The sequence below is a fragment of the Calypte anna genome, chromosome 1, assembly GCF_003957555.1.
Source record: "Calypte anna isolate BGI_N300 chromosome 1, bCalAnn1_v1.p, whole genome shotgun sequence".
NCBI lineage: Eukaryota > Metazoa > Chordata > Aves > Apodiformes > Trochilidae > Calypte > Calypte anna.
Window position 1 is genome coordinate 40,120,373 of NC_044244.1, and position 27,525 is coordinate 40,147,897.

Genomic DNA, 27,525 nt, shown 5'->3' on the forward strand with positions numbered 1-27,525 from the left:
CAGTAGCTAATAAGTGTTAGGAAAAAACTCTTATTAAATATTTCAGAATGCTTTCCACTCACAGTTACTCAGTATCTTTCTATCCTATAAACAGCCACAAGAAAGCTTTATTGTCTCATTTTTATTTTTAATGTGATTTGTACCAAAAATGCATTTCACAAGGATGAAAAATGCCACTGGTGGCTGGGCCTCTTGAAGACAAAGAGGAGTCAGAAACACCTATACTATTTTTATTTTTTGCTTTAAGTCTGAATTCACATTAAGCCTCCTTGGAAAAATAAATCAGCAGTCCTATAGAAAAAGAAGATAACCTGACTTTAGGTTGAACACAAAAAAGTTCAGATTCTTAATATCCCCAACATGTATTTATCTACTCTTTAAAAGTGTATCATAAAAAAAAAGATACAGTAATCTTAACTGCAAAAGTGCTCTTTTGTCTGAAGAATTTTTTTGTCCCCAAAGCTAGGAAGAATACAAACATAATGCACTGTAAGAACTTAATAGTTTTTACTTTTTTTTAATATTTAGCTCACGTTAAAACTCTGAACAAGGAAAACACTGTTTTGTTCATCAGGTTGTTTTTGTTTGTTTGTTTTTCATGTCTGACACCTGTAACCACCTAAAGTAACAAAAAGTTCCAATGGGGAGAAAGGAAAAAAATAGCTTGTGAGGGTATGAAGCAGGAACTGTGAACCATTTGCCACCATCCACTGAAACTCAAGGCTTTATTAAAGGAGAAAAGTATATTCAGGTTAAATACCACATATAATTAACTAATATATTAACTACAGCCTTTGGTACCAAGAGGCAGAGGCTAACTCTTTCTATAAAAAATTAATTTGTACTATGCATAAAAATAGACAGGTTTCCAAAAAGGAAGGCTAAGGATTTATAAAAAAGCTTCTAAGCTACCTGGTTTTGATATGTGCCAAAGAACTAGAGAAGCAAAGTAAATATACTTTCCCATTTCTACTGCACTTACTTGCAGGTACTAAGAAGTCCCAACAGTAATCACATCTAGTTGACCCTAACCTAATAAGATAATTCTTTATATATGCTATTTCTTCTCCTATCTAGTGTTTTTTCATGGGTGAACAAGACGACTGGAGCTCAAAAGATATTTTGTAATAAACACAAATAAAAAAGATTCATTATTCCAAACTGAGAGAGACCTGGGCTCCATTTTTTTCCCTTCTAATGATCATAGAATCATGGACCGTCACGTTGGAAGGGACCTCAAGGATTATCTCATCCAACCATTCTAATATTATAGTTTATATATGTTCCAGCACCCCATCAAGCTGATAGAGGAGTTTATTTCCCTGCTCCATGAGCTACAGCAGAGGATCATCTGTTACCACACATACTGTTTTAGCTTTTCAACACAGGCTAGGAGACAACATGAGGAGACTGATCCAGAGCTTGCCAAGGCTGAGAGTAAAACTGCTTTCAGTGGATTTTGAATCAGGCCCTAGGAGTAAAAAAATCCAGCCCACTGCTGCTGGAAGTCATGAGAAATGAGAGCTGAGGAGAAGGACAGGGAAAGGGAGACTTAGGTGGTGGTGGTGTTGGGGGAGTAAATTAAAAAAACCTCTTTGGAAGACTCTTCAGCCCGGCATCCTCAAAAACTCAAGGGAAAAAAAAAAAAAAAGCAACACAATCTTTCAAAATAATGAGGTTCCTAATACTATGGTCATATTACTCAGCCCAACTAACATCTTTAGAGATAACATGCAATACAGCAATTTCTGTGATCATTCAATACTTGTCTGTTTGGAGAAATGACACCCATTTGTGCCACAATATGTGATGATGGTGATATTCCAATAGCCTAGAATTGCACTAGGAACATCTACCAATAATTCATAAAAGCTGCATGTATTAAACTAACCTTCAACCCTAATGGCTTTAATAGGGTACCCATCAGTACTGTAGCTGTAACTCATATTGGATTGCTCTAAGTATTAGGAAATGTTGGTGAAGCCTCTCACTGAAGATGATCTATTAAATCACCTGTAACTCTACACATATGTCATCTGAAGTATAATAAAAAATATTTACCTATTTCAGCTAACTTCTCATAGTCAATCTCAGACATGTTTCCCCTTAGAAACAACTCTATGCAGATCTTGCTAACTGGTTTTTGCAGGACGAAATGACTCTTGCTTCAGCCCTACAAAAATAAAGAAAAATAGCTGTCATCACAATATGTCATATTTAAAATGTTATACAGGTATAAAAAGAAAATTACTTCCACCACCCCGAAGTCCTATTGCCCAATTATTATTGAGGACACAGCTCATCTGCATTTGGGCACCATTTTCCTAAAGCATAGGGTACTACATAAGTATTTTTAAAACACCAGTCAAAAAAAGAAAAGCTATGTACAATAATGACTTCCAACAGACTGATGAGGTTATACTGGGGGAAGAGGGTGTCTTAATTTTTAAAATTGCTTTCATATTGCACACTTTTAATGATAAACACCAGAAATGCAGATTAATCCATGTCTGGAAACTACATACAACTTCTTAATTTTGTCTTAATTTATTTTTCTGATGAAGAAGATCATCCATATGCTCATACTGAAGTCCCTTATTCTAAAGCAGTTTTAAAATTTATTAGACAAATCATTTATACTGCACATTTCACATGAAAGAGCTTCATGAAAATTTCAAGTGAGCATTAACATATAAAAACCAGAAAAAAACAGCATTTCCTGTGTGCAATCACTGCTTTTTGTCAAACATTCTGTGGAGTGCTTTGTAAACAGAATACTAAGTAACATACCCAAAGTGAGCATCAGGAGCTAAGAATACAATTTAGAAGATGTTTTCCCCAAGCAGCTGCTCCAAGAGGCAATAAGAGTACTTCCCCTAAATTAAAAACTCAGATTCAGGTCTGGAGGTGAGAAAGAAATTGAGACTTTCATATTCTGACGTAAATTTAATTTAAAATCCCTGTTTTATATCAGTTTGGTTTCATCTAAGCATGTTAAATAAAAAGAAAACAGGCACTTTTACAACTTGGTTGTTGAGAAAAGGCATAGAGAAGCATTTTCCCCTCTGTCAAGATTTTAGATAGTGTATTGCTATTTCAAAGCACTGAAACTGGGAAAATATTTTGGACTGAAACTAAACAAGACCATACAGTCTTTCTGCTTGCTGCTGCCCACCCAGCAAATCCCAAAGATTAAGCAGGGTAAGGAGCTTTATTCCAGGCTCACCAGCCAAAGCTACATACCATCCTTTTAATTTCATTTTTAACCAGACAAGGATAGAAAAGAAGCTTTCCAGGAAAAAAAAAAGCACATCAAAGCAGCAAGTAAAAGTCTGCTTAGGAATATGTTTACTTGTTTTGCTGAGGAGGGATCAGGCACCAGAGCAACCACGGCTGCTACAGGTGTGGCCTGGACCCATCCTTCAGGTCTCAGAATATACAGGACAAACAAAGTTGCATCCTTCTGTATGACCACAGCTCCCATCCTAATATTTAAAAGCTTCTGATGGCTTATGAAGTTTGTCCAGAGATTTTCAAAATGTTTCACAAATCTGGTCTAATGTAATAGTGGCAATCACCACTGCATTTCCGTAACTTGCTGCACGGAAGATAAACTGTGAACGTGCTTCCACCACTTTGAAGATTTTCAGACACCAAGTATTTTATAAAACATTGTTTCTTGTTGAAAAGAATTATCTCCGTTTACAGGAAATTCTCAATTGAAAAGCTCAGGGAAAAGTCTCATTGACATAAAAAAAGAATATGGTACAATTTCTCAGTGAGCAACAGTTTTCTTTAGAAAAAAAAAAAAAAAAGCAATTCTTTGCTAGATATATTTCAGTCCATGGTAATTTTACCACATGGTGTTCAAAAATATAATTCCATGGTTGATTTATATTTCTGATTAAAAAAAAATTAGTGATTGTGATTCCAAATAGTAAATTATTATTTATTATTATTATTATTATTATTATTATTATTGAGTGGTATCTAGCCATTTCTAAAATTAACACTTAGAAACTGGGGTCATAATGCATGTTTTTAGCAACTTATTTGTGGCAGGTGTTGCAGATGATTTAGGAACTGATGCTCAGGAGTAAGTAGTATGCAGGTATCTACTTCGAATAAACAAAATCTAAAAATGGTTTTAAAGCAAAGAAGAGTTGCAAAACAAAGGAAAGCTGACTTTTTCTATCTTAACTGAACAATTTCCTTTTAATTTTTTTTTCCCTAAACAAAATGTTTATATTTTGTAGGAATGTAATGATGCTGAGAAGTCTTCAAGAGGCCCTGAATTCAATGAAGAGCTGACACTTGTATTCCCACCACTTAGACTCCAGATCGTCTGAGTATTTAAATCAGATCTTTCTGCTCTTTGCTGAAGCAAAACTTGACCACAATGGACTCTTTGTGACTTATTTTTCTCTTACATTTTTCAGTTTAGTTCTCATGGTCTACAACCTGTATTCAGCCAACTTTCAAAACAAAAGAAGCCAATGTTCAATATATCTGATCTTCACAGACTTCATCACAGCCAAATATTTCCCAAAGCTTTTATAAGAAAATAGGGCACTACCTTCCTTCTTCAGTACCTATTTACACCCTTTCCATCCTATGCAATTTTAAATAAAATCATAAGTAAAATCATAATTCGTAAAAAGTAGGCTGGTTCAACACCAGAATGCTTTTCAGATGACATGAGTAATGAAAGTCTCAATGAACTGATGGAACAGGAAAAAAAGCCATCTCTTTGAGCCCCCATTTGAAGGAAAAAAAGTAATAATACAAGCCTTCTGTTGCAAAGCATTGAATAAAAAACAATTTCTCCTCCATAATAATCACTAACACTATAGTCAGAAGAAGCAGCTCTACCTAAAGAGGGCAGATTTAAATCTCTTTCAAAACCTGCTGAAAAACACCAAGCTTTTGAACAGCAAACTCACTGTTCGAGTGACAGCAACTATGACGGTGTTGAAACACTTGGCAAACATTTAACACACAAAGTTGCTAGGAAGTTAGAAATAATCTAAATGGAATCAAGGAAGGGAAATGGGGAAAGAAACCATCTGCCTGCTTTTCAGCTTACTGTTCCCCTGGGGCAGCAATTAGAAAGTTTCCAGTTACATGACAAATTTAACTGCGGCACCCTCGGAAATCGATTTCCCGTTGACCGCAGCATTCTCTGTTCCTAGGAGATAACATAATCTCCTTAATAGTGTTCCATGCCACGTAGCACTGTTCCTAGTAAACTGTCAGATTTAGTGCCTTACCCCACCTCACACCACCAAAAAAGGCAGGGAAAAGAAAACCCTGGAAAACGACAAAGCCTTTTCATTAACAATAGAAATTTGGAAGTAGTTTACAAAATACCATATCCTTCATGCCTCCACAGGCAAGGTTATTACTTAGTGACACCCCTAAAAGAGAATTACTTTATCAAAAGTGAAGGCAGTCACACACACAGAACTGCTTGATAATGAACTCACATCTAGTGATAGTCCAAACAAAGGCGAGGGATTCCTCCCAACATTTGTCAAGGCACAGATGTCTTTGATGCCTATTCTTTTTGTTCACTCAGCTGTCTGATGTGTTCTTCTTCAAATTTAAATAGTGTGGTTTCTCTTCTGCTTTGTTTCCCTTTCTTGCCTTCCACTGATACTCTGTTACTTTTAAAAGGTGTGACACAGCTTACCATGTAACATCAGTTTTTAACTTCTATTTTGATAGGATAAGAATTCTGTGTACACCCTGTATTTGCCAAGACATATCCTCTAAAAAAACAGGTCAAGTGGTTTCAAAAGATTATTTTATTCCTTAAAATACTGCTGTAACTTTGCGATGGAATTTATAGACACAGGAACATATGAGCCCCATGTATAATGTGCTTGTGAAAAGTATATTCAAATTATCCTGCTTGTCTTCCTTTAGGCTGCCTGTGCTAAAGAGTATTTTTGCTCAGTGTATTTCCTATACAAACCCAAAAGTTCCTACCAAACCCAAAGTCCATGTTCTCTATAAGCATGTCCATGTTCTCTCTATATTAGAACTATTCCTGTAAACGCTCAGCATTAAACTTGTGCAAAATTTTTTTACCATTTGGGTTCTTACATGTTGATACTTCTGTTCTCTCAGAATTAATAAAAACATTGAAGTATTTATAATGGTTCAAAATACCCATCTCCATATAAAATAGCACTGCTGCATCACTATTCTGACACAGAAATAAAGTAAGAACTTATCTGGTATTAAGACAGATGAAAATATGTAAAACTGGAAGAGTAAAAATAAAAATTAAATAAATATGGCCTTGGAAAGGATCCAAACAAAGACTTTATCCTTTCTACATCACATTAGTTTTGGGCATTTGATCTTCTTTTCATATAAAGACCAGAGCAGGAACACATACCAAGGTTGAATAGATTGAGAGACAGCCTTGAAAATCAGAAAGGAAGGCAGACAGTCTCCCTGTCACGAGCCTCTGTGCTCTATCATACCAACTTGTACACTGATCAAACAGCACTGATTTCTCTGAAAGCAATTTTCTATCAGCTCATCTACTCAGTGCTTGGAAAATAGAGGAGTGTTTGCTTGATGATGGTATATATTGTTCTAAACTTGGAAAGCAGCCCAAGTTCAGTATTCCTTCAGTATTTACTCCTGAATTAGAACTAAAGCGTTAATTTTAAATTACCCAGTTCCCCAAACACTTGAATTGCTTCGTTTCTTCAAATTTTTTGAAGGTACACCAAAAATGTGGTTTTCCTCCTCCAACACCTGGACCACCAGAGCACATGTGCATTACAAATCTTGGCCACCAAAAGATAACTTTTCATGGCAAAGCCATGTTAAGAGGCTTAGTTCCTTTATGTAATTTCTCACTTCAGATCTGCTAATTAACACAATTCTTTGCTTTGCTTATGTCCAAGTTCTCCTTCCTAAAGTTCTCATCTCTCCCACTCCCAGGGCAATCAAATTTCAAGCTCTCAGGCTGCACATGAATAATTCCAAGGCTGCAGACACCCCAGGAACTAGGGAATGAAAAATCCATAACTGCAGAAAAGGTGTTTCCTTCATCCACTACATTTCTTACCATTATTCTGATATTCTCTAAAACAGAATTCTCTCTGAAACCAACAGGCAGATTTTTTTTTTTATTATTTGTACACCTTCCTAAATTATTAAGGCTTAAGAATTGATCCTACTATGCTTTTTCTGCTGGAACTGTTAATGACAAAACCTCACTGAATGAGTAAATGTGTTTGTATTCCCTCAGTGCTTACATTTATACTGGCAACCAGTAATTGTTAAAAAACAATTGTAATTTTCCTAGCAATCGTTTTCATTTATGATGAAGAATTTGGTGAAGCTTGATGGCTCAATAACCTGGTACATAAATAATTTTCATCACAGAGTTACCAGGGAGAATTCAAAGCAAACTCTTACATTCACTACACAGATGTAGAGCAGCAGAGAGGAGAAACCAGTAATTTAATAGAAAGAACAATCATTTTTATCAAAGATGATAAATGTAATTCTGAAGCATGCTCTTAAGCCACTGTTGGCTCAAACAAAAATTTATTAATGTTGAAGGAAGATGAGGAGGTGCCTATCTGCTACTTGTTCTGAAGATCACTCAGATTTCAGTTTCTGATGCCATCAGCTGGGTAATTTTTAACCAGCACTGTATTCATTTAAAGCAACATCCACTGTATGCAAAATAGATAAAGCAACATTTGCTACACTGTGCAAGAAAGTGAATTCTCAGCAGGGAGGGTGCTAAACACCATGTAGCATGCCCCCGGAATGAGAAGGTTAGGTTTTGTAAGATAGAATTATTTTTCCTCTCAGAGAGCTCAGGGGGAGAACAACGCTTTTATTTACACATACATCCACATTAGTACTTAAGAAAATTTAGAACACAATGACATTAAATGGTACAGAAGCTGGAGTGGGAATGAGATGTAAAAATACAGGGTTACCACCTAGTGCAGTTTGGCACATCCTTTACAGACTCTCCTGGACCACGAACACCCCTCGTGGGAAGAAGCATAAACTCCTCCATTCCTGTCTTTCCTCTGAGATTCCTCTAATTCTGGACTGCAGGCTGCCATTCAGACCACACTCCCCTAAGAGTTTTCCCACAGTTATATGCTATGTCCAGTCCCAAAGTATATTGCAACTTGCCTACCTCCATTGCCCAGGTAGCCAAGAAGGCCAATGGCATCCTGGCCTGTATCCGGAACAGCGTCGCCAGCAGGTCCAACGAAGTGATTCTGCCCCTGTACTCAGCACTGGTGAGGCCACACCTCGAGTTCTGTGTCCAGTTCTGGGCCCCTCAGTACAGGAAGGATATTGAGGTCCTGGAGCCGGTCCAAAGGAGGGCAACTAGGCTGGTGAAGGGACTCCAGCACAGACCCTATGAGGAGAGGCTGAGGGAGCTGGGGCTGTTCAGCCTGGAGAAGAGGAGGCTCAGGGGAGACCTCATCACTCTCTACAACTACCTGAAAGGAGGATGGAGCCAGGTGGGGGTTGGTCTCTATTCCCAGACGACTTTCAACAAGACAAGAGGGCATGGTCTTAAGTTGTGTCAGGGGAAGTTCAGGTTAGATATTAGAAAGAATTTCTTTACGGAGAGAGTGATCAGACACTGGAATGGGCTGCCCTGGGAAGTAGTGGATTCTCCATCCCTGGAGATATTTAAAAAGAGACTGGATGTGGCACTCAGTGCCATGGTCTAACAACAGCAACGGTGGTTCAAGGGTTGGACTCGATGACCTCTGAGGTCCCTTCCAACCCAGCCAATTCTATGATTCTATGATTCTATGATTATCCATGTGATCAGCTCTGCTGCAAGACTGGAGCAGGGAGGCAAACACAGAGGGTTACACTTTGAACCTACAAGATCTACTAGAAACCAGTGATGCACTGTCATCTCATTGACCATGGAACATGTAAGCATGGTCTCTTCCCTTGCCCTGACATTCCTCCTCCATTGCAAAGAGTCAAAAATCGGTTTATGGGAAGAATTAAACATGGAAAAGTGAAATAAAAATTGTTTCCCTACTCTGGTAAAATACCTGCTTGTATCAGCCACTCCCAGTTTTGAAAGCACTAAAGGGAGGGGATTATTTCTAACCATTACTAGGAAAGAGGGTTTGAAAATAATCTTTTGTTGTCAGAAACAGTGCAGCTATTTCCTTATCGCATCCACTCATCCATCTGGCACAGTGAAAGCACATTAAAACAGAGTTCCCAATGTATAACCAATTAACAGAAAGCCATGTATGCTTGCAGTACCATCAGGGCAAAATTATCTGAACACTGATAAGTGGCTGCAATGTGACACACTACACCACCATTTTTTGACTCAGCGTAAATGTTTATTGACTAAACACAGATTACTATAATGTAATAACAATAAACATTAATGATCAGTCATCTATGAAACTTGCTCTCTAAATTAATGTACTGTAATACACACTAATGTGGCAGAATTATTCTGGGCTGAACTCATGTTTAACTAGTGCTTCCATCTCAGGGGATTACACATTTTCAATTGCAGACAAATATATTTTTAAAGACTTTTTAAATTAAATTAATCTGACAATTTACTGGACAAAGGATTGGTATATTCTAATAAAAAGGGTTGGGGTTTTTTTTAATTGCATAATCATTCACTGGGAACTTCTAGGGCTGGAATAAATTAGGGTTTTAAAAATAAATTAATATCCTTCTTATATTTATGCAACGCAGGCCAACGTTTCCAATTCTTCAAGATGGAGCAATACCCAAGCTTACAATCAGCCTCCTGCCTCTGAGCTGCATCAAAATGAAAACAGGACTGTAAAGCACAGCAGGAGCATTCCAAATGTCATTTTATAAGGTGAACATATAGCCCATGTTTAGTTATAAATGTCACTTGAAAATAAAGTAAAATTATAATAACAGCACCTCTTATTCCAGTGTTTCTCCATTTGCACTGGATTGTTTCTTAATCAGTGCACTGAAGAGCCAGATAGACATTAGTTTGCCCAAAATAATTATTTCTCTATTAATTCTCAAGTATTAAAATTTAATGTTTTCCACCTCACAAGTCCAGAAGTTATCACAAATTACCAGGCAAGGAAGGAAATATAGTACTGCCAAGCCAGGCAGTTTTTTACTGCAAGAGATGAATGCTTGATGTCAAGAAAGGTGCCAAAGCAGCCTAGCAAGTGCTTTAGATGAGAGCTCCATCATTGATCTGCTTGTGCTAACAGGGGCACAAAACAGTTCACGTGTTCAATACTATCAATATAATCAAGGAGCAACAGCCACTTCAGATCTAACCTTGAACCCCACTTCCTTCCATATTCAGTCCACCCCAAACTTCCCTTCGATTCACATCAGCACATCCCATCCTCAGAATCATACTTTTTAAAATCGCATCTCATGCTGGTCTTGGATGGATGCCTTAGAGCTACTAAAAAAAAGAAAAGAAAAAAAAAAAGGAAAAAAATAGAAAAAAGCAAAAAAAACCCCACCCCCCAAAAACAAAACAAAAAACACAAAAAAACAATAAACAAAAACCCCACAAAACCCCCAACCCAGAACTGGAAAACAACCATACATTTCAAGAGCTTTAACTGTGTTCTTGATGTTAGACCTTCAAAGAGGATGTTAAAATGTTTCTTGCTCATCTTGAGACCAAAACTAAAACTAACCAGTGACACCTGCACACTTTATTTTGCTAGCTTTTGTGAGCAAAATTTTGTGATGGGTCATGTTTGTGAAAGAGTACGATGATTCATTGTGTGTGCAAAACTGCAGAATAAAATAATAAAATTGTTAGCCAAGACTATGGAGTAATGGGAACTAGAGGAAGGAAAACAAGAGGAAAAGGGAAGAAAAGGGACATCTTTCCATACTAAATTGTAAAGGCTGGAACAAAAGATAAACACCCAACCCTAAAGTTAGACTTAAAGTTTGAAATGCGGCTAAAAGTCTTCCTGTTGATTTCCCTTTGTGTTTGCTATGCCCATGTCTTTTAGAGGTGTAATTCTCTTACCTGGTGTGGCATACAGAAGCCTAGCTCCAAAAAGACTAGCTAAAATCTGCGTGAGAAGCATCTTGTGTCATGGTTCAATGATGTATTAAGTGTGACTTTGAAGTTCCCTGTACTGGATCAGAAAAACTAAGGTCACATGAAAGAACTAAATGACATAGCATAAATGAACTCAACAAATTCAAATTTGTTCTAACAATTCTGGCAGGTTAGCTTTTTATCAGAAAGATTTATGTGGCATCAAGTAACTTCTGTCCTCCTGAAGATGACATGAACAAGGATTTATGGTTTTTTTTTCCTCCCTTGATGTACTTTGACTCAGTTGACAGAAATGGGACTGTGTATCACTGCATGATCCGAATCACATTTTTATTGCTGGCTGATCTGCTTGCACGTATATTTGGTAATAATGATTGTAGAACCATTGCCCCATATAACAGCTTTGACCCTGAAGACATCATCACCTTATCCCAAGGTATTTGTTACAGACCTGTTCTCAGCTAGGAGACTATAGATAAAGAAATTAAGTGCTAGCAGTAAAATGGCAGCTGAAATGATGACATACCATTATTAACTGGATTCTGCTATCAGAGCTTTCCCATACTTTACAAAAATCAACTTCAAAAGAAATCTTGTGAATTCCCTACTGTCACATAAAACTTGCTGTCATTGCAACTGGTTTATTACCTTTTCCTCTTCAACACCACCCCCAAACAGGCACAAAGTATCATCCTAGGAAGGAATCAAAATCTTGTAACATCTGGAAAACAATAAATTTTATTTCCCACATAAGGAATATAATACTGCTGACATATTCCAGGAATGATGCCCACTAATCTCCATGAAACACAACTAGAAGGCTCTTCAAAGGTACTTAACTATACTGGTATCCAGATCTTTTTGAACTTTCAAAGGTGTATGCTAACTGCTACACAAATCTAAAGAGACAAGTGCATCAGCTGTACACACTCTTACTTAAACCTGTCTTAACATCTAACAAGTCCACACTGTTTATTCACTATTCTTCTCTGTCAGCACATCACAAAAATGGAAAACATATAGAATTTTTATATTCCTTAGGTGCTGAAGTACCCTTTAGTGTTGCTAGTCTATAGTGTTGTTAGAGGCTAAAGTACTACTACAACAGACTCAACACAGAAGTCTGAATTTAAGCAAGGCATAGAGGAAACATAAGCTAAAGAATGCAACAGAGCTAAAAAATAGCTGGCAGGTTTGCAGACACCCAAGTCCTTCAAGTGACCTGAAAGAGAAGCTTGTGCACCCGGCAACTTATCATATCAAGCCCCTTCCAACAACATTCCCTTTGCTATGCTTAATAAATATTTAATAAGCAGTATCTAAAAATAAGAGTGTAGAGTTTGAGAAAAAAGCAAGGGGACAAGGCTACTATAAGGCAGCTGTGGAAAAGAGAAAGGCCATAAAGTAGAGGAGAAGAACATACAAAATACTGATTAATACAATGATCAGAACAAGACTGTCAGATAAGGCTCTTCTCCTGTAACTGCCATAACTTGAAATTTAACCTGTTAAATAAATCCCTATTTTTTTTTTGAACATTTTTATCATTTCCAAGAATGCAGATGAACAGCTTACCTCATCAAAAATGCTCTGTAATGCACCTGCTTTACATATTGTATGTACATATGCTTTACCATTGACGTTGGCAAGAAAAACATTTTTTTAGACTGCTAATATATGTAGTGTCTTGGTCTTAGATGTTGGCCTTAATAAAAAAATATTGTATGAAAGAGATGGAATTACTTCAAAGTAAACTTTTTTTTTTTTCCTCTCAGAGGTAGCTTGATGTGTCAACCGTGGAAAAAATTCATGGCCCAGATGAAGAATCCTCCCAGTCTTTCAGAAGGTAAATTAAACTACACAGCACATACAAAAAGAGGAAGATTAAAAAGCCAAACATTGTGCACTGCTTACTAGATACGTTTAAGAACAGTGACACACTCAAGCATAAACTGAGAATCCCATCCATGCAACGAAGCATGACAGCATAATCTGTCTTCTTCCATACAAGGATTTTTATCCTCTTCTTCACTTCTATTTATATATTAAGAACAAACACCTGTGAGTCACTTCCCATACCTCAGTGTAAAATGGATATTCAGCTCTATTAGTCCCAGACTGAGGAAAGAATTCAAGAGAACCATCAAGTACCAGATTGCATATATGCTCAACAGAAGTCCAGCTAAAATAAATTATGTGTTCAAGCTTTCCATGAATCAAAGCCTCAAAGGAGCATTAGCTGCTTGATTAATAAGGAAGCAGTTCCACCACACTTCACCTAATCAGATCTTGCCACTCTTTGCTCATATATTTGAAGTCAAATATACAGGTACTTGCTACTTTCACAGGTAGCAAGATTACACTGAAATTTGGCTCCATTCCCCCCAAATAGAGCTGCTAGAAACAAAAAAAAATCTCTCCACTTGCACCCCATCCTGCACCCACATGATAGATATTTGGTGAAAATAAATGGGAATCTTCGATGAGAAGTGTGCTATTCAGTGTCAGAAACAGTATCACAGCAGAGCTCTTTATGAACTCCTGTTGAAAAGTGTCATTTGAGAGTGAAGTATTAGTGCTTTTCCATCCAGTCTTTGGTATAGGACTTCTAACAATCCCCCTTTCTTTTTTCACAGAATCAGTCATGCTTCTGAAGACTGTCAGGAAGCTTCTTAAATATTAGTGTAACTATTTGTTTGACTTTACAAGCCTTAGAAGAAAATGCTTAAAGTTAGTTATCCCAAGGGCAGATAAGGATCATTTGGCTCTGAAGCCAATTCATTCACATTTCCTGTCTGCTAGGAAAGCAAGAGAGATAAAATAGAAAAAGAAACCAGAAAGTCAGTTTATAGGAATCCAGTTTATAATAGTTGGACCCCACTAGGTTAATGGCTGGAACAAGAAGCTATTTTAACCATTCAAAGGCATCTTATAATTAAAATGACACTTTTATCCGAAAACTTTTACCTACTGTTGGTACAATTAAGGGCAAAGATAATGACAAGAAGCTAAGCATAAGATTTTTCCCTGGTTTACAGTTCCTTTCTTTTAGTTGGTACTTTCAATGGTTCCTAGTGGCACCATTCTATATTTGGGTATCCTCACAAGCTTATCAGTAAACAACCAGTTTCTCTGCATGGGCTTGTGCAGAAGGGGGAGAAAAGGCTTTTTAAGTGCTAAAAAAAAAAAAAAAAAAGGGATGAGAAAAGAAATACAGTATGCAAAGCTAATTACCATTAATTACTAAAAAAATTACTAACCTTCAGGTTTATATCTGTGTCATTCTTTCTATTTTAAATACAGCAAATCATTACATATCATACATGAGATCTCACCATGTTACAGTAAACAATCAGTGAGGTCACTAATTTTTGAACTAAATTTAAGACTCTTAAAGAAGACCTGTAATATCACTCATATTTTTGTAACACCAGTATGCACTACTAAAAGGTCTACTAGAAGACACAACAGATGATTCAAGCACAATTTTTTTTCTTTATACTTTTCACTTTTCCTGCAGTAGTTTCCTTTGCAAGTCTTAGTAATGTCTTCTCTCCTGACTTGAAGGCTTCTGACTGTAAAGATATGGTTAGAGCTCTGAGTTTGTCAAGACTGTTTAATCTTCTGTTAAGCAAACCAGTATGTATAATAAATCCAGATGCAGAGACAAACAATGCAGCAAACATAACCACAACTCGGTCTGCTATCTGAGCACTGCTGCAAAGGAATTTCCCAAACATTAAGGAAATTCCAAAAAACCACTGCCAAAAAACATATGGGTTTAGTGATACTCTTGCACAGAGAGAGATTTTGTGCCCAAGGAAGTCACCACTGTGACCATGACTGAGGTGGGATAGGATCCCACTCCCATGTTGTCAGGTATTTTCCTCCCAATGATCATTACTTACACTAAAAACTCTCTTCTGAGGAATTAAAGAATTAACCACCTTTTGTGGCAAGTCCCCCTCACAGCATCCAAGTCCCCCTCACAGCATCCAACTTCAGCTGGTGGCTCCCTTGCATCCCACCATGAACACAACCCTCAGCTAATATTCAACAAGTAAGTTCAAGCTGTCAGTTCCCAACTTCTAAAACACAGAATGCAATCCCTGTAAACCTAAGCCTTTAGGATATTTTTTCATAACTATTTTATCTAATAGGTGACAGTAAGTGCTATATCTAGTCAAAAGACCTCAGTTACATCAAAATGAGATTTAAAGCTAAAGCTGCTACAGTTTCCATGCTACCACTTTTGAAGCTAGATGTATATGGGCTGCTAGAAGCATCAATGTTCTCTCTGAAGCTGTAGAAATCAGCCCTTAGTGCAGTTTTCTTTTTTTAATCCACCTTTGTAGAGAACATGAGAAACTTCTGAATTACAGCCTCAAACTCAAGCTTCAAGCAAATGGCTTCTCAAGCTTGTGACAGGCTCCAAAAGAAGCTCCCATGACACTACAGGACACTGTTAGTAACAATTGCCAGAAGAGAGAGGAAAGTGCAATTTAGAGAACAAAGCTCATAAAATTCTTGACTTTTGAAATTGTTTAAATTTATTTACATATTTTGTACATGAAAGCACATGAAAGATGAGGCATATAGAAAACAAAATAATTCTTGCACTTTTTTCTGCCTCTCATGGCAGATTAAAACAGCAATGATAATAAAGGCAGATGTGGAAAGCCTGTGAACAGAAACGTATTATTCTTTCCAATTTCTTGTATGACAGGCTATGCATTCTTCCCTAATAATTCGATGCCTTCTTAAAAATAAAAATCAACTCACTAGCTTCCTGTTTTGAATCTTCTCTAGTTCTTATCAGTTATGTGATAAAAGATACAAAGTAATTCAGAATGTAGCATCCAATACACTGGTTCCTTGTTGTGCACAGTACTGTGCATTTATAGACCTCCTATTCATGCAGAGGTGGCTCTACAGCTTTTTAGCTGGTAGGCATCCCTGTGGAAAAATTTTAATAGAGATGCATGCGTGCATGAATAAAGCAGCAGAGGTATGAGAGAAACATCAGGCAAAACAGGAATAGTGTATCAGGAGAGTATTAAGATGACAAAGATATTTACAGAGATTCTTCATTGGAGATTAGGGGAAAAGATGTATTTCCTACTAAACAACTTCATAGCTTTTTCCTATGCATCCCTTTTCACACCTAGCCCAAATTCCCCATGCTCACCAGAGAAATGGAGATGGCCAGCAAAATTCCCACAGAGGGATACAATGAGGTCATGCAAATGCCTGAGAACACTGCAAACAGTTTAAGATTTTGGGGTTTGTTTTGTTTTCTTTTGAAGCTTCTATCTGCAGAAACTTGGTATAAATTGTAATTTGTTATATGTTCTCTTCACTGAGTTATGCTGTCACCATACCTCACTATGTCAGAGAACATCTCTGTCACAGAACAACTAATTCCTGGTGAATGCTTTTGAAGTTCTGATATTCAGCTTTATCACCACACCATTGTATCATGATGCCAAACTCATTGTATTCCCTGATGGGTGTGGAAGCCATATAGAAGAGGAAGCACAAAATCTTCACCAGCCTTCATTCCAAAGTTTGAAAAATAAAGTGAAATACAAGCACTGTACATGTAGCACACAGTGTCAGCTACCATCTTTGCTGAGGATTTGCAGTCAAAAGAAATATTCCCAGAATGTATTTGAATGTAAAAAAGTACAAAAGATACCTTCAGAATGAAGAAATCAAAGAAAAAGCCCTTAAGGCAGACAATCACTGAAAGGCAATACATTTACACTTCTAGGGGTTTTCTTTACTATGGACAGGATTGGTATTATAACCCAATTGGTATCATCTGAAACTTCCAAGTCTGAGAGGCTACTTTGAGTTCTTCACAACTTCGTTTGTGGACTGAAAATTTCCAACTTCAAAAGAAGCACATTGAGTAAGATAGGAGTTCAGGAAGGGTTACTGAGAAAGCAAAGTGAGAGAAATTGGATTTGAACAAGATAAGAGAGGAGAGATGAAATAAGAGAGAAGTTGAATGAGTCCCCACTAGGGATAATAAGCAGAAAATCTGTGCCAAAATAATGTGGCTTGCAATGAAACCCATGATTGTTCTGTCTCAATTCTTTTTACCTATCAGCACATCAGCTGTTACATCCTCTTACATTGCTGAGCTTCAGAAACAGCAACTTAAAACTGCTATCAGTTATTCCATCACATCAAGATGCAAAGTCAGTACAGCTGATCTTGAGATTCAGCCTTGATGATGACCTACATAGGTGTCATCGTGATATCCCAGAATAGAATTACTATCCTTTTTAAAAAAAGTAAAAGTTCATGTATGGATACAAAGCCATAAAGTTCATTAGAACACAAACACATTTCCTAGGCCTTGCATGCTATCCTTCAGGAATACCAGAGAGGAGTTTGCCTCAGCAATGTCATTTTTAGTCCCTGTCCATGTGTGAAAAGTTATTTTAACTTACAGGCTCAGGACACTATTTTGTCATTCCACATAATTTCTCCTTCAGCTTCTGAACAGGCAAATGTGACCTGAAAAAGAACTATTCATTTCTAGTGAGAAATTGATTGTCTTTTCCTCTTATTAAGTCATAGAGTGGCTGAAGTCATAGAGGCAAGGCTTGCACACAGGAAAGAGGGGAAGGGATGGAAGCAAGCTAATAGGGGTGATCTGGAATCCATTTTTGCTTCTGCCAACATTTTCTAATGAGATACCTTGTAAGTCATTAAACAAAACTTTTCTCTTAGGAGATCTGAAGACTACCTATGAGTTTGCCTCAAACTGTAACAAAAGGTAAGTAAAATTAAAAGAGCAGTTCCTTCAGGAGAGCCTAGCTTGCTCCCCTTGACTAACAGATCTGCCATGCTTCCTGAATGGTGAAAACAAATACAATTCCTACTGCTGGAACAGTTTAAAAGCATGAAAAAGTATCTTAAAAGAGCACACGTACATGTGGTTTTCCCCAAAACCACTGAAAGACAGATACGCTTTTCCTCTTCAAAGAACTAGGAATATGGAATTAGCCTCACATAGCAAATTATCTTGAGAATAATTGAACACTGAGCATAGTCATCATTCCACAGAAAAACCCAAACCACAGCTGAAGTTCAGTGCTGAGAGCCTGGCATCGGATACACATTCCTTGACTCTGAGGCATCTGCAGCCCTAGGTGTAGTAAATGGTAGCCCTCCCGGGATTAAAATTTCTTACAAATGCATGGTTTGACCCATCATGTGCCATATTTGCATGATTAGAGGATTGTTACTTCTTATATGTTCATCAGCTCATGCTACTTATTCCCCATCTGCAGCCACTGTCTGCACATGCCGTGAAAATTATTGCCATCATAGATCAAAGATTATGCCTTGAAAAGACAGAGTGGGCAGGAGGAAAACTCTCAAAGAATATGGATAGCATCAATATCACACAAAGTGAATTCAGTGATGAAGAATGGAAGATTTGATAAGTATGAACTAAGTAAGACTTCCAGTAAAAGCAAAGCAGAAATAACAATGCCTTCTTTATTTTTATTTCCTTCAAATGTTCTTGTTGCATAAACAAGAGATTATAAGTCAATTATTCTATTTAGTATTCTTTTTTAAAAGCCTTACAGTTTATAGCAAGAGAGCTTATTTTGCTTAGGGTTAGAGAAAATTTGATGGTTCAACTAAGCCATTCTTTAGTATACTGGTGATAGGAACTGCCAGTCTCTCATTTGATGCAATGAAAGCTTTTTCAATAATTATCTCCCTGAAAAGACACCAACTGTGTTGTCAGTTTTTAAGCTGTCAGGCAGGAGCAGTGTGTATACCTACAACAGAATTTGTGCCTTATTATAGTCGTATCCAGCAGTGTTGCTAAAATAATACTCTTTTGGCAATAATTCTACAATTACTCTACACTTCCATTCCTTTTCAGTCTTAGACAGTGCTGATTCAAACTTTCTCATCATCAGTAATTTTACCCATGTATTCTAAAGGTTTTGTTGTTTGGGTGGGTTTTTGGGGGGGAGGAGGGTGTATCAATTAAAACCAATTAAAATTTTACATTTCACAAATTTTCAGATTAATTTTATTCTGTATTTATTTTCCCATTAATGTCTGGATATTGTCCAAACCTGTTTTTTCATCATAAATTCCATGGGGAGTTTTGGGGGGTTTTAAAATGTAATATAGATTCTAACCAAACCTCTTCGTTCCTGGATATGAAATAGCTGCTTCTTTTCTGCAGCTCAGCCAGGCTAGTGAAGTATGGGATGTGTAGGAAAGCTGCCAGATACAAATGCCATTTATTTCTTCTTCAAGAGCAAATGGGATCAACTTGTGTGACTCCAGCCTTGGGTAGCTCACAGGTTGTACATGGTTCCTACAGCTGGTCTGTATCACTTGCCTGGTTATGATGGTGCAGAGGCTGACAAGAAATCTAAAACCCCAGCTGCCAGTGTGGTGAGCAGCAAAAACCACTCAGGCTGATGCTGCGTGTGGAGTCACCCCCAGGTGGCCTTGGCTGTGAAAACCATTCCTGGGTAGCCTGCCTACATCCCCTAATTTGCACCTCTCTGAGCTGCACCCTGCATCCTTAGCCACAGCAATATTTTGGATTGTAGTTTGTATGGTTTGGGGGTGATGATCCTTACCCTGGAGTTATAATGTTCTCTTAAGTCTCATTTTTTTAAAAAACTGAAACATTTTTTATTTTTAAAATGGGAATTATAGTTTTAATAACACAATGCATAGTAAGCAATGATTGTTCTATCCTATCTGGATTTCAAAATTAAACCAATCCAGTCAGCACAACATAAACACCTGCTGCTATGCTATTCACAGACTCTACACCAAGGACTGTTATGACTCTGAACAATTTATCTGAAAAAGAAAATCAAACCTGTTAAATTTAAAATTGATAAAAACCAATACCACCACAAGCATGCAGAATATTTGCAAAGCTCAGCCACACAATGACTTCATGGCTCTACCCAAATTCTTAAAAAAAGAATCTTAAGAGTTCATGTAGGAGTACAAAAACACTGTTTACACATTTCCCCAGTGGTACTACCATTAAACATTTATTCAGCCCAAAAGAATTTACAGAATACAGCTTACATCTCCCAAAGTTTATTTACTTTCTGAATTCCTGCTCAACAATGAAGAAAACCACACAGGGCACTGAGTTTCGTTCCACTTATTAAAGTTAGTTCCAACCAGCATTACTGCTTTTTTTTCCTTTTTTTTTCTTTTTTTTTTTTTTTTTTTTTTTTTTGGTTGTTGTCTGAGGACACTGGAGTAACTGACTTGTGTAAAAGCAACTTTCAAAATGAATTTCTTTAATTTACAGACACATCACTGTCTGACTTAAATCTATTCAGTGACCTCACAGCAAGCTGCTAGATATGAGGCTCAAATGGCATGCTCTTTTAGGCAGCACACCAACAGGGTCCATAACATATCAGTGGCAGAAATCACATTCAGATGCCAAAACACCTTCCAAAAGCACAGGTCACTCCTTGGTGTTGAAAGCAAGGCTTCTACCTCGAGTAGCTCTGACTGCCACTTCATGAGGAGCTTTACCCTTGCAGCCAGTCACTTAAATTGGACTTGCAGAAGTAAAAGACCAGATAAAAAGAAGTTCAGCAATCATTGAGCTCAGAGGCTAAGAAGTAAGAGGCCAACAGCTCATCTGTGTTAGTAAGGGGGAGGAGAAGCCAAAACCCCAAGGTCATTGATGCAACATGGAGACAGCATCAAGGACAGGAAGGTGCACTCAGTTACTCTTGCAGGAAGGGGAAAGGCATCTAACCAGGAATGGGCCTTTCCCTTAGATTCCAGGCGAGCTGCTTATCTGCTGAGCCAGTGTGGGATGAGAGGCTTGGCCTTCTTTTGTCTGCCCTAAAGGGTTTTAGCCCTGTAGTGGACAGACTTCCACCAGGGTAGGTTTTAAAGGAGGCTGGACATAAGGAATGGCAGGAATGCTAATAGCAGCCAACGAGAGGAACCGGTTCCAGACGCCATGTCACCCTCTGCTGGGAAAATTTACTACAAAATACCAATGTCATTATTCAGACACTCAGAAAGGTCAGAATGAAAGTTTCACGTACAACATGAAGTCAGCCACCTCTGCACAGCAATACAGGTTCTAAATATATGTCTATTGTACGATGCAGCACGTATAGAAAGAGTGCTGAAAAGTAAACTAATTTTATGTATCTGGTATCATGGAGATGACGAGGAATTGACTTTGAAAGGACTGGGTAAGAAGAGAAGGAAAGAAATCCCTAAAAGTATAATATGTCAATGCATAGCTATATTTTATTGCCTATAGTGTTGAATGTCAACCAGAACAATTTGTGTCATATCCAGACAGCCACATAATGTTTATCGTAACCTTTGCCCCCTTTGCTCCACACTTCTTGTGAGGTTTCAGACTGATGGAAGCTCCAATTCTGCAACAGGGCTCACACAAAGAAGCTTCTTGTCCTATAAGTACATCCCATGAAGTCAGCAGTGAGGGACACAAAAGCACAAACTCACCTAACAACCACCAGACCCTGCAAACTATTTCATATACTCTCAATGTACAGAATCTCGATTCAGTTGAGTCACATCCTTGTGCAAATAACCATTGGATTCTGTTCTTAGACTGAGGTGTAAGCACTGGTGTAAAGTAACAGCCCCAGACCATACTGGTCACAAGATAAACTTCTCTCTTTTTTACGACCTTTGGATCATATTATTGTGAGAAACAGCAAAGTCTTAAGCGTCCCACAGAAAAAACACACCAAAAGCCTGCCTGTCCAAGTCGCTACCCAATGGAGGAAAATGGGTGGGGGAAGGAACCCCAGACCACCCAGCTGGTTGCTTCCCCTTTAGATGAGGCGCCTTCCACTCAAAGGGCAGCACACCAGGTTGTTACAACGAGACGTACAAAGAGCTCTCGGTCTGGCATACACCCAGATGTATCCATGCACACCTCCCAAGCGCTCTCTGGAAGAGTCCCCGAGGGTCCCGCCTGGCACCCCTAGGCCGCGCGTCCCCACCGCCCCCGATGCCCTTCCCGGCATCCAATCTCCCACCCACCTCTCTCTCGCCCCAGGAAGCCCCCGTTACCTTCCCTCACCCCTTGCAGCCCCCGGAGGCAACAGCCGCGGCCCCCAAGAACGAAGAACCGAGGCGGAGCGAGCCTCCGGGAGCAGAGGAGCGCGGCTCACGCCGCACTGCCGGGGGCGGGCAGCCGGCCTCACGTACCTGGCGGCGACAGCGGGGGCTCGCAGGCACCACAGGTGCTTCTCCTAGGCGAGACGAGGCGGGAGGGCCGCGGCAGCACCGCCTCAGGGACGGCCTCACCTGCGGGCGACCGTAGGAGGGGCGAGGCCGCGGACGGGGGGGGTAGCGGAGCGCCGGGACGGCTGTCGGGCCGCGATGCGGGCGCCCGCGCGTCAGGCCTGGGGCGGGCAGGTACCGGTCCCGGTTCTGCTGACCGAAATGGAGGCTGCGCGGGGGGGCGGAAAGGGGCTCCTCAGGGCAGCCGGAGCAGGGCTCTCCTCGTCTGCTTGAGGGGCGCCGGGGGCCTGGGCCGCCCTCTCCTCTCTCACACAGGTGAAGCGGACGTGAGGGGCAGGGCAGCTCGTAGGGCAAATGCCGCCGCGTAGCGGAGTGACGGCCCGGCCCGGCCCCGACCCGGCCCCCGCCTTTCGGTTTCGTTTCCGCGGGCGTTTTGCGGGGGGAGAAGGGGAGAGAGGGCCGGGGGGTGCAGGGCGGGCTCGGCGCTGGTCGGGCCGGGGGCCCCTTGGCTTCTCCGCAGGCCTGCTGGGCGACTGACATGGGGAAGCGGCACCAGATGCCCAAGCAAGATGTGAAAGTTAATCTCTTTTTTACTGCCTCTTTATTGTTCAGGGCAAAAAATAAATCAGTTATCAAGTTTTCGAGCATCGCCATCTGACTGCAGCAGGGAGCAATGAACATATTGACAAAGAGCTCCAGGGGGGACCCACCCTCTGTAATTCATTCAAGTGCCACCGAGGAGTCGGATGTTGCCCTTTCATAGAATCATAGAATTGGCTGGGTTGGAAGGGACCTCAGAGATCATCAAGTCCAACCCTTGAACCACCGTTGCGGTTGCTAGACTATGGCACTGAGTGCCACATCCAGTCTCTTTTTAAATATCTCCAGGGACGGAGAATCCACTACTTCCCTGGGCAGCCCATTCCAATGTCTGATCACCCTCTCGGTTAAGAAATTCTTTCTAATATCTAACCTGAACTTCCCCTGACACAACTTAAGACCATGCCCTCTTGTCTTGTTGAAAGTCGTCTGGGAAAAGAGACCAATGCCCACCTGGTTACAACCTCCTTTCAGGGAGTTGTAGAGAGCAATGAGGTCTCCCCTGAGCCTCCTCTTCTTCAGGCTGAACAGCCCCAGCTCCCTTAGCCTCTCCTCATAGGGTCTGTGCCAGGCACACGCGTGCTGCAAAGTCCTTCGTGGAAAACGTGTGGTCTGACTGCCCAGGGAGTGAACAGGCAATACCACTGTAATTTTCCAGTTTGTATGATGGACGTTTATCCTTTCTGGTTACCATTTCATATGTAAGCGTGTGACACTGGTAGCTCCTCTAGGTCTCCCAATGTCCCCATGCACTCAGTGCCATGGTCTGGTAACTGCAGTGGCAGTGGATCAAGGGTTGGACTTGATCTCAGAGGTCCCTTCCAACACAGCCGATTCTATGGTTCTATGAAAGTCCCATTAGCATTCAGACAGAAGACTCCAGGTTGATCTTTTGTTACATGGTTTCAGCAGGATCCTGACATTTTTTCCTTAAGCCCACAAGCACCTACTAGGAAATTGTCGTTGTCTGTAAAAGACTGGAAAATAAGATGTAGGGTAAGCAACATGTGGTGGAAGCACAAAAACACAATTAGACGCAGAAAGACACCTCTTCACCAAGTCACAAATTGCTGGAAGCTCCCCTGCTCTGGGAAAATTCCACCAGACTCCCCTTCCTTGGCTTTTGCTGGTGGCAACTGTCAGAAAGGGGGGCTGTGGGACATGGGGTCTGACCTGGCAGAACTGTCCTTATAGATCAGGCTGCATGGTGTGCCCTTCACGTTACCTTTTCCAGATGCAAATTGGCTCACTCTGGACTTGTTCCTGCTTCTGAGTGACTAGTTCACACAATATCCTTTCTTCTGACCATCTGCACAGAGTCTTCCTCCTCACCCCACTTTAGTAAAATTAATAGGAATTTCTGCTAAGTGCACAACTTTGTATTTCTGCTATTAAATTACATGTCATTTTTCTTTCTCCTATTCACAGACCCATCCAATTCTTTCCATAGGCTATTCCAGTCCTTTTCTGTTGTAACAGGAAGGTCTGGGGTTTATGTCATCAGCAAATTTTATTAGTGCAGTTGTGGGTTTTGTGTCAAGGTCACTAAGAAAATTTTAACTAAGATTAGTTCAGAGATCAGTCCCTATGGAACTGCATTAGTAACCTCCTTCCATCTACAGTTCCCCTTTCAGCACATGCTATTGTCCTTACTTTTCATTTCTTACATTCATTTGCATCTCTCCATCTTAATTAATATTTTCTCGCATGGCATCCCCTCAAACGTTTTATTGAAGTCCAGATAGATTCAATCTGCCATTTCTGCATTGTCTGATAAAGTGATTTATCAGACAAAGGTACTGGCTTAGTTTGGTCTCTTCTATCTATGGCGAAGTCCTGCTGCATTTCAACTAGTTTTTCATGTACCTCCACATCTTTAATGATTTTTTTCCTTCTGCATTTGTTCTAAAGCTTTGTGTGCTGATGAGGTCAGATAAAAAAGCCTTTAGATGCTTGGATCAGTCCATTTGCTCACAAGTCTCACACAAAAGTCCCTAGACTTTTCAGTGTCTTTCCTGGACTGCTGGTGGCCACTAGGTATGACCCAAAATTAAGGCACAGCACGCCCGTGATTGAATTTAGAGTAACCCTTCAGGCTGAAAAAGACAACTGTTATATTTTTTAACTTCAAAGCCTGCCTCATGGTTTTCTTCCACAAAACCATGTGTTCAGATTGCCAAGTTCCTGGCTTTATTTACAGTCATGACTTTGAGATATTATATCTGCAACCTGAATGTTCTGGCATTGCTTTGCATATACCTCTTTTCCATTTTGAATGCATTTCTTTATGTTTGCATTGTTGTTGTGTTAACATGTTGTCTGCAACCCAACAAAACCACTTGGAGAATACTGCTTCTTCTTTCCTCTTTATGAACATTTCCTGTCAGTGGATTTAGAATAAATTTTATTACTGTAAAACAAAATAATTGTGCTCATCTCCAGTCAAACGCCACCTCAAATTGAGATCTAGAAATTAAATTTATGGGTAAATGAAGTGCTAAGTTAGGGCTTTCTCCTGAAAAAAAAAAAAAAAAAAAAAGGAGAGAGCTTTTCCTGTATCTATATTGGTCTTAAAAAGAAATCTCTTTCCATGGACTTTTCCACTTTTTAAATTATCTCTGAATTGATATAAGGCTGCCATCTTCCAAATGTTGAATACCATAGTGAGGTCCTTGCTGAGAATGACCCTAATTCCTCAGAGCAGCAGCACAAATGGAAAGGGAAAAGGCAAGCCCAGATTTTTAGCTGGATCATCATACTTCCATCATCCAGCATGAAAGTCTCCCCTATTATGCTTCAGCCCCTCTATGTCTTTTGCATGTCTAAAAAAAGAGATTAAGAGATGACTTTACACGGGCCCCAGCCTACAGCACTGAGCTCAGTTTGTGAAAGGAGATTATCTAGAAGTTTGGAAGAGGGGAGCTTCCAGTTGCTGATGTCTTCTGAGCAGCAAAATGCAAATCAGAGCACTGGTGACTGTAAGGACTGTAGGACTGTTGCTGGAAGACTGCAGTACTAACTCAGATGTCCATCGCCTCCTGTTGGCAGAGTGCCTGTGCGAGGCAAGTACCACTTGTGTTACTGTCACTCTGCTGGTAGGTAACCAAAATTCTGTAGGCACAATCTAATGCTAAGTATAGGGTAGACTTTGGTCACAGAAAGCAAGTCACACTGATAAAACAATGGAGTAACATCAGGCTGCAGATTTTTACTTGGTAATTTATCACCCCTGCTTTCTCTCATGGTGCAGCAGGTTTGAATGCTGGGTCTCCTCTTAAGATAAGGCTCAACACTGAGGTTAGCTGACCTGGCTGGAGGAAAGATCAATAGAAACAGTAAGGTAATGTTTTCAAGTAAGGCTGTGACATCTCACCAGGCTATACTTAATAAGTCATGCAGCCTTTTATAGTTAAATATGGTACTATATAGGAGAGTGTACCCAGTTTGACTCTACCATTTATATATATTCTATCCTTTCACTTCCTGTGAACAAGAGCCAGATGTATGCTATTTGTCATCTCTAAATCTATAATACATATACAGATTCTCTTAAGGAACATAATTTATGATCATTAAAATTTGCTCCAGAGAAACTTGAAAATGAGAGCCCTCTAATGCAAAGTGACTTAATATGGGGAACTGTGTCTATTTATGATGTATAATGTATCAGTTACAGGATGAATGGTATATAAGTGCATAGACTCAGTGGAACTTGGGGTATTCTTTCAATGTGTCAATCACTTCTAAAATGGCACTGCAGTACTACTGTATGGATAATAAAGGAAAAACATTGATGTAAAAGGGGAGAGTAATTTTCTGTTACACCACTTAGAGTAAAAGCTAATCTTCTTCAATAAAAAAGGATTGCTTGGTTCCTGTTTTTCTTTCTTTAATACTTCCCCCATTCAGGCATCTTGTCAGAGCCTTTCACCGCTACAGAATAGAATTGAGCACCAAAGGAAAGAAAAGCAAGATTTAAGGGACTGAAGAGTTGTTTGAATTTTGTTTTTCCTCTCTGTTTGCTTTCGCACATGTTTATGAACTCACAGTTGGATTTCCTCAAACAGGAAATTCCACGGTAATTACCATTAGTGAGCTATGGTAATAGCAGTCCCATGAATCCACAGGCTCTTTTCAAAGGCATTCCCTTTTAAAGGAAATAAATGCTAATATGGGCCAAATCCTCATTTGCTGGATTAGTGTCACTGAATTTAGCAGCAAAACAATTTACTCTGGCAAATCATCCATACTCTCATTTTGAACAAGCTTATTATGAGACACAGAGTAACTGCAAGAGTAGCATGGTATGACCCAATACTACTGAAGCTTTGCTTTGTTGCTTTAGTAGATAACGTAAACAAAAAGCAAAGTGAGCCTGGCTTGTGATTTCTGGAGGGCAGAGATAAGTAAGGATCAATGGAGAAAGATTGCAGATAGTGATTTTTATAAGAAATACCTTTTTCAGCAACAGGCTTCAGAAAGCAGCACATTGGTGCCAAGCAGCGGTCCACCCAACTGAGGCCCTGCTGGATGTGTCAAAAAAGTCATACACTTTCTCAAAGGAAGAC

The 27,525-nt window shown here is 39.5% G+C and overlaps 2 protein-coding genes across 5 annotated transcripts in view; both read right to left on the reverse strand.

Annotated features, from left to right (window-relative positions):
* ARHGAP8 (Rho GTPase activating protein 8) overlaps positions 1-22,643 on the reverse strand; it is a 78,259-nt gene extending 55,616 nt beyond the window's left edge. For 2 of the 4 annotated variants that reach the window (XM_030468935.1, XM_030468932.1), the window contains exons 1-2: positions 22,322-22,643; positions 2,062-2,173 (exon numbers count right to left, since the gene is read on the reverse strand). In XM_030468935.1, the coding sequence (XP_030324795.1) occupies positions 2,062-2,098 (37 nt within the window). In that variant the 5' untranslated portion in view covers positions 2,099-2,173; positions 22,322-22,643. Of the gene's footprint in view, positions 1-2,061; positions 2,174-22,183; positions 22,286-22,321 lie in introns of those variants that run through there. The other 2 variants (XM_030468933.1, XM_030468934.1) reach the window with 2 other exon arrangements.
* Positions 22,190-23,005, reverse strand: LOC115597822 (proline-rich protein 2-like). The gene has a single exon (XM_030444715.1). It carries the CDS (start codon positions 23,003-23,005, stop codon positions 22,190-22,192), a length of 816 nt encoding a protein of 271 aa, XP_030300575.1.
* Positions 23,006-27,525: the final 4,520 nt, after the last annotated feature.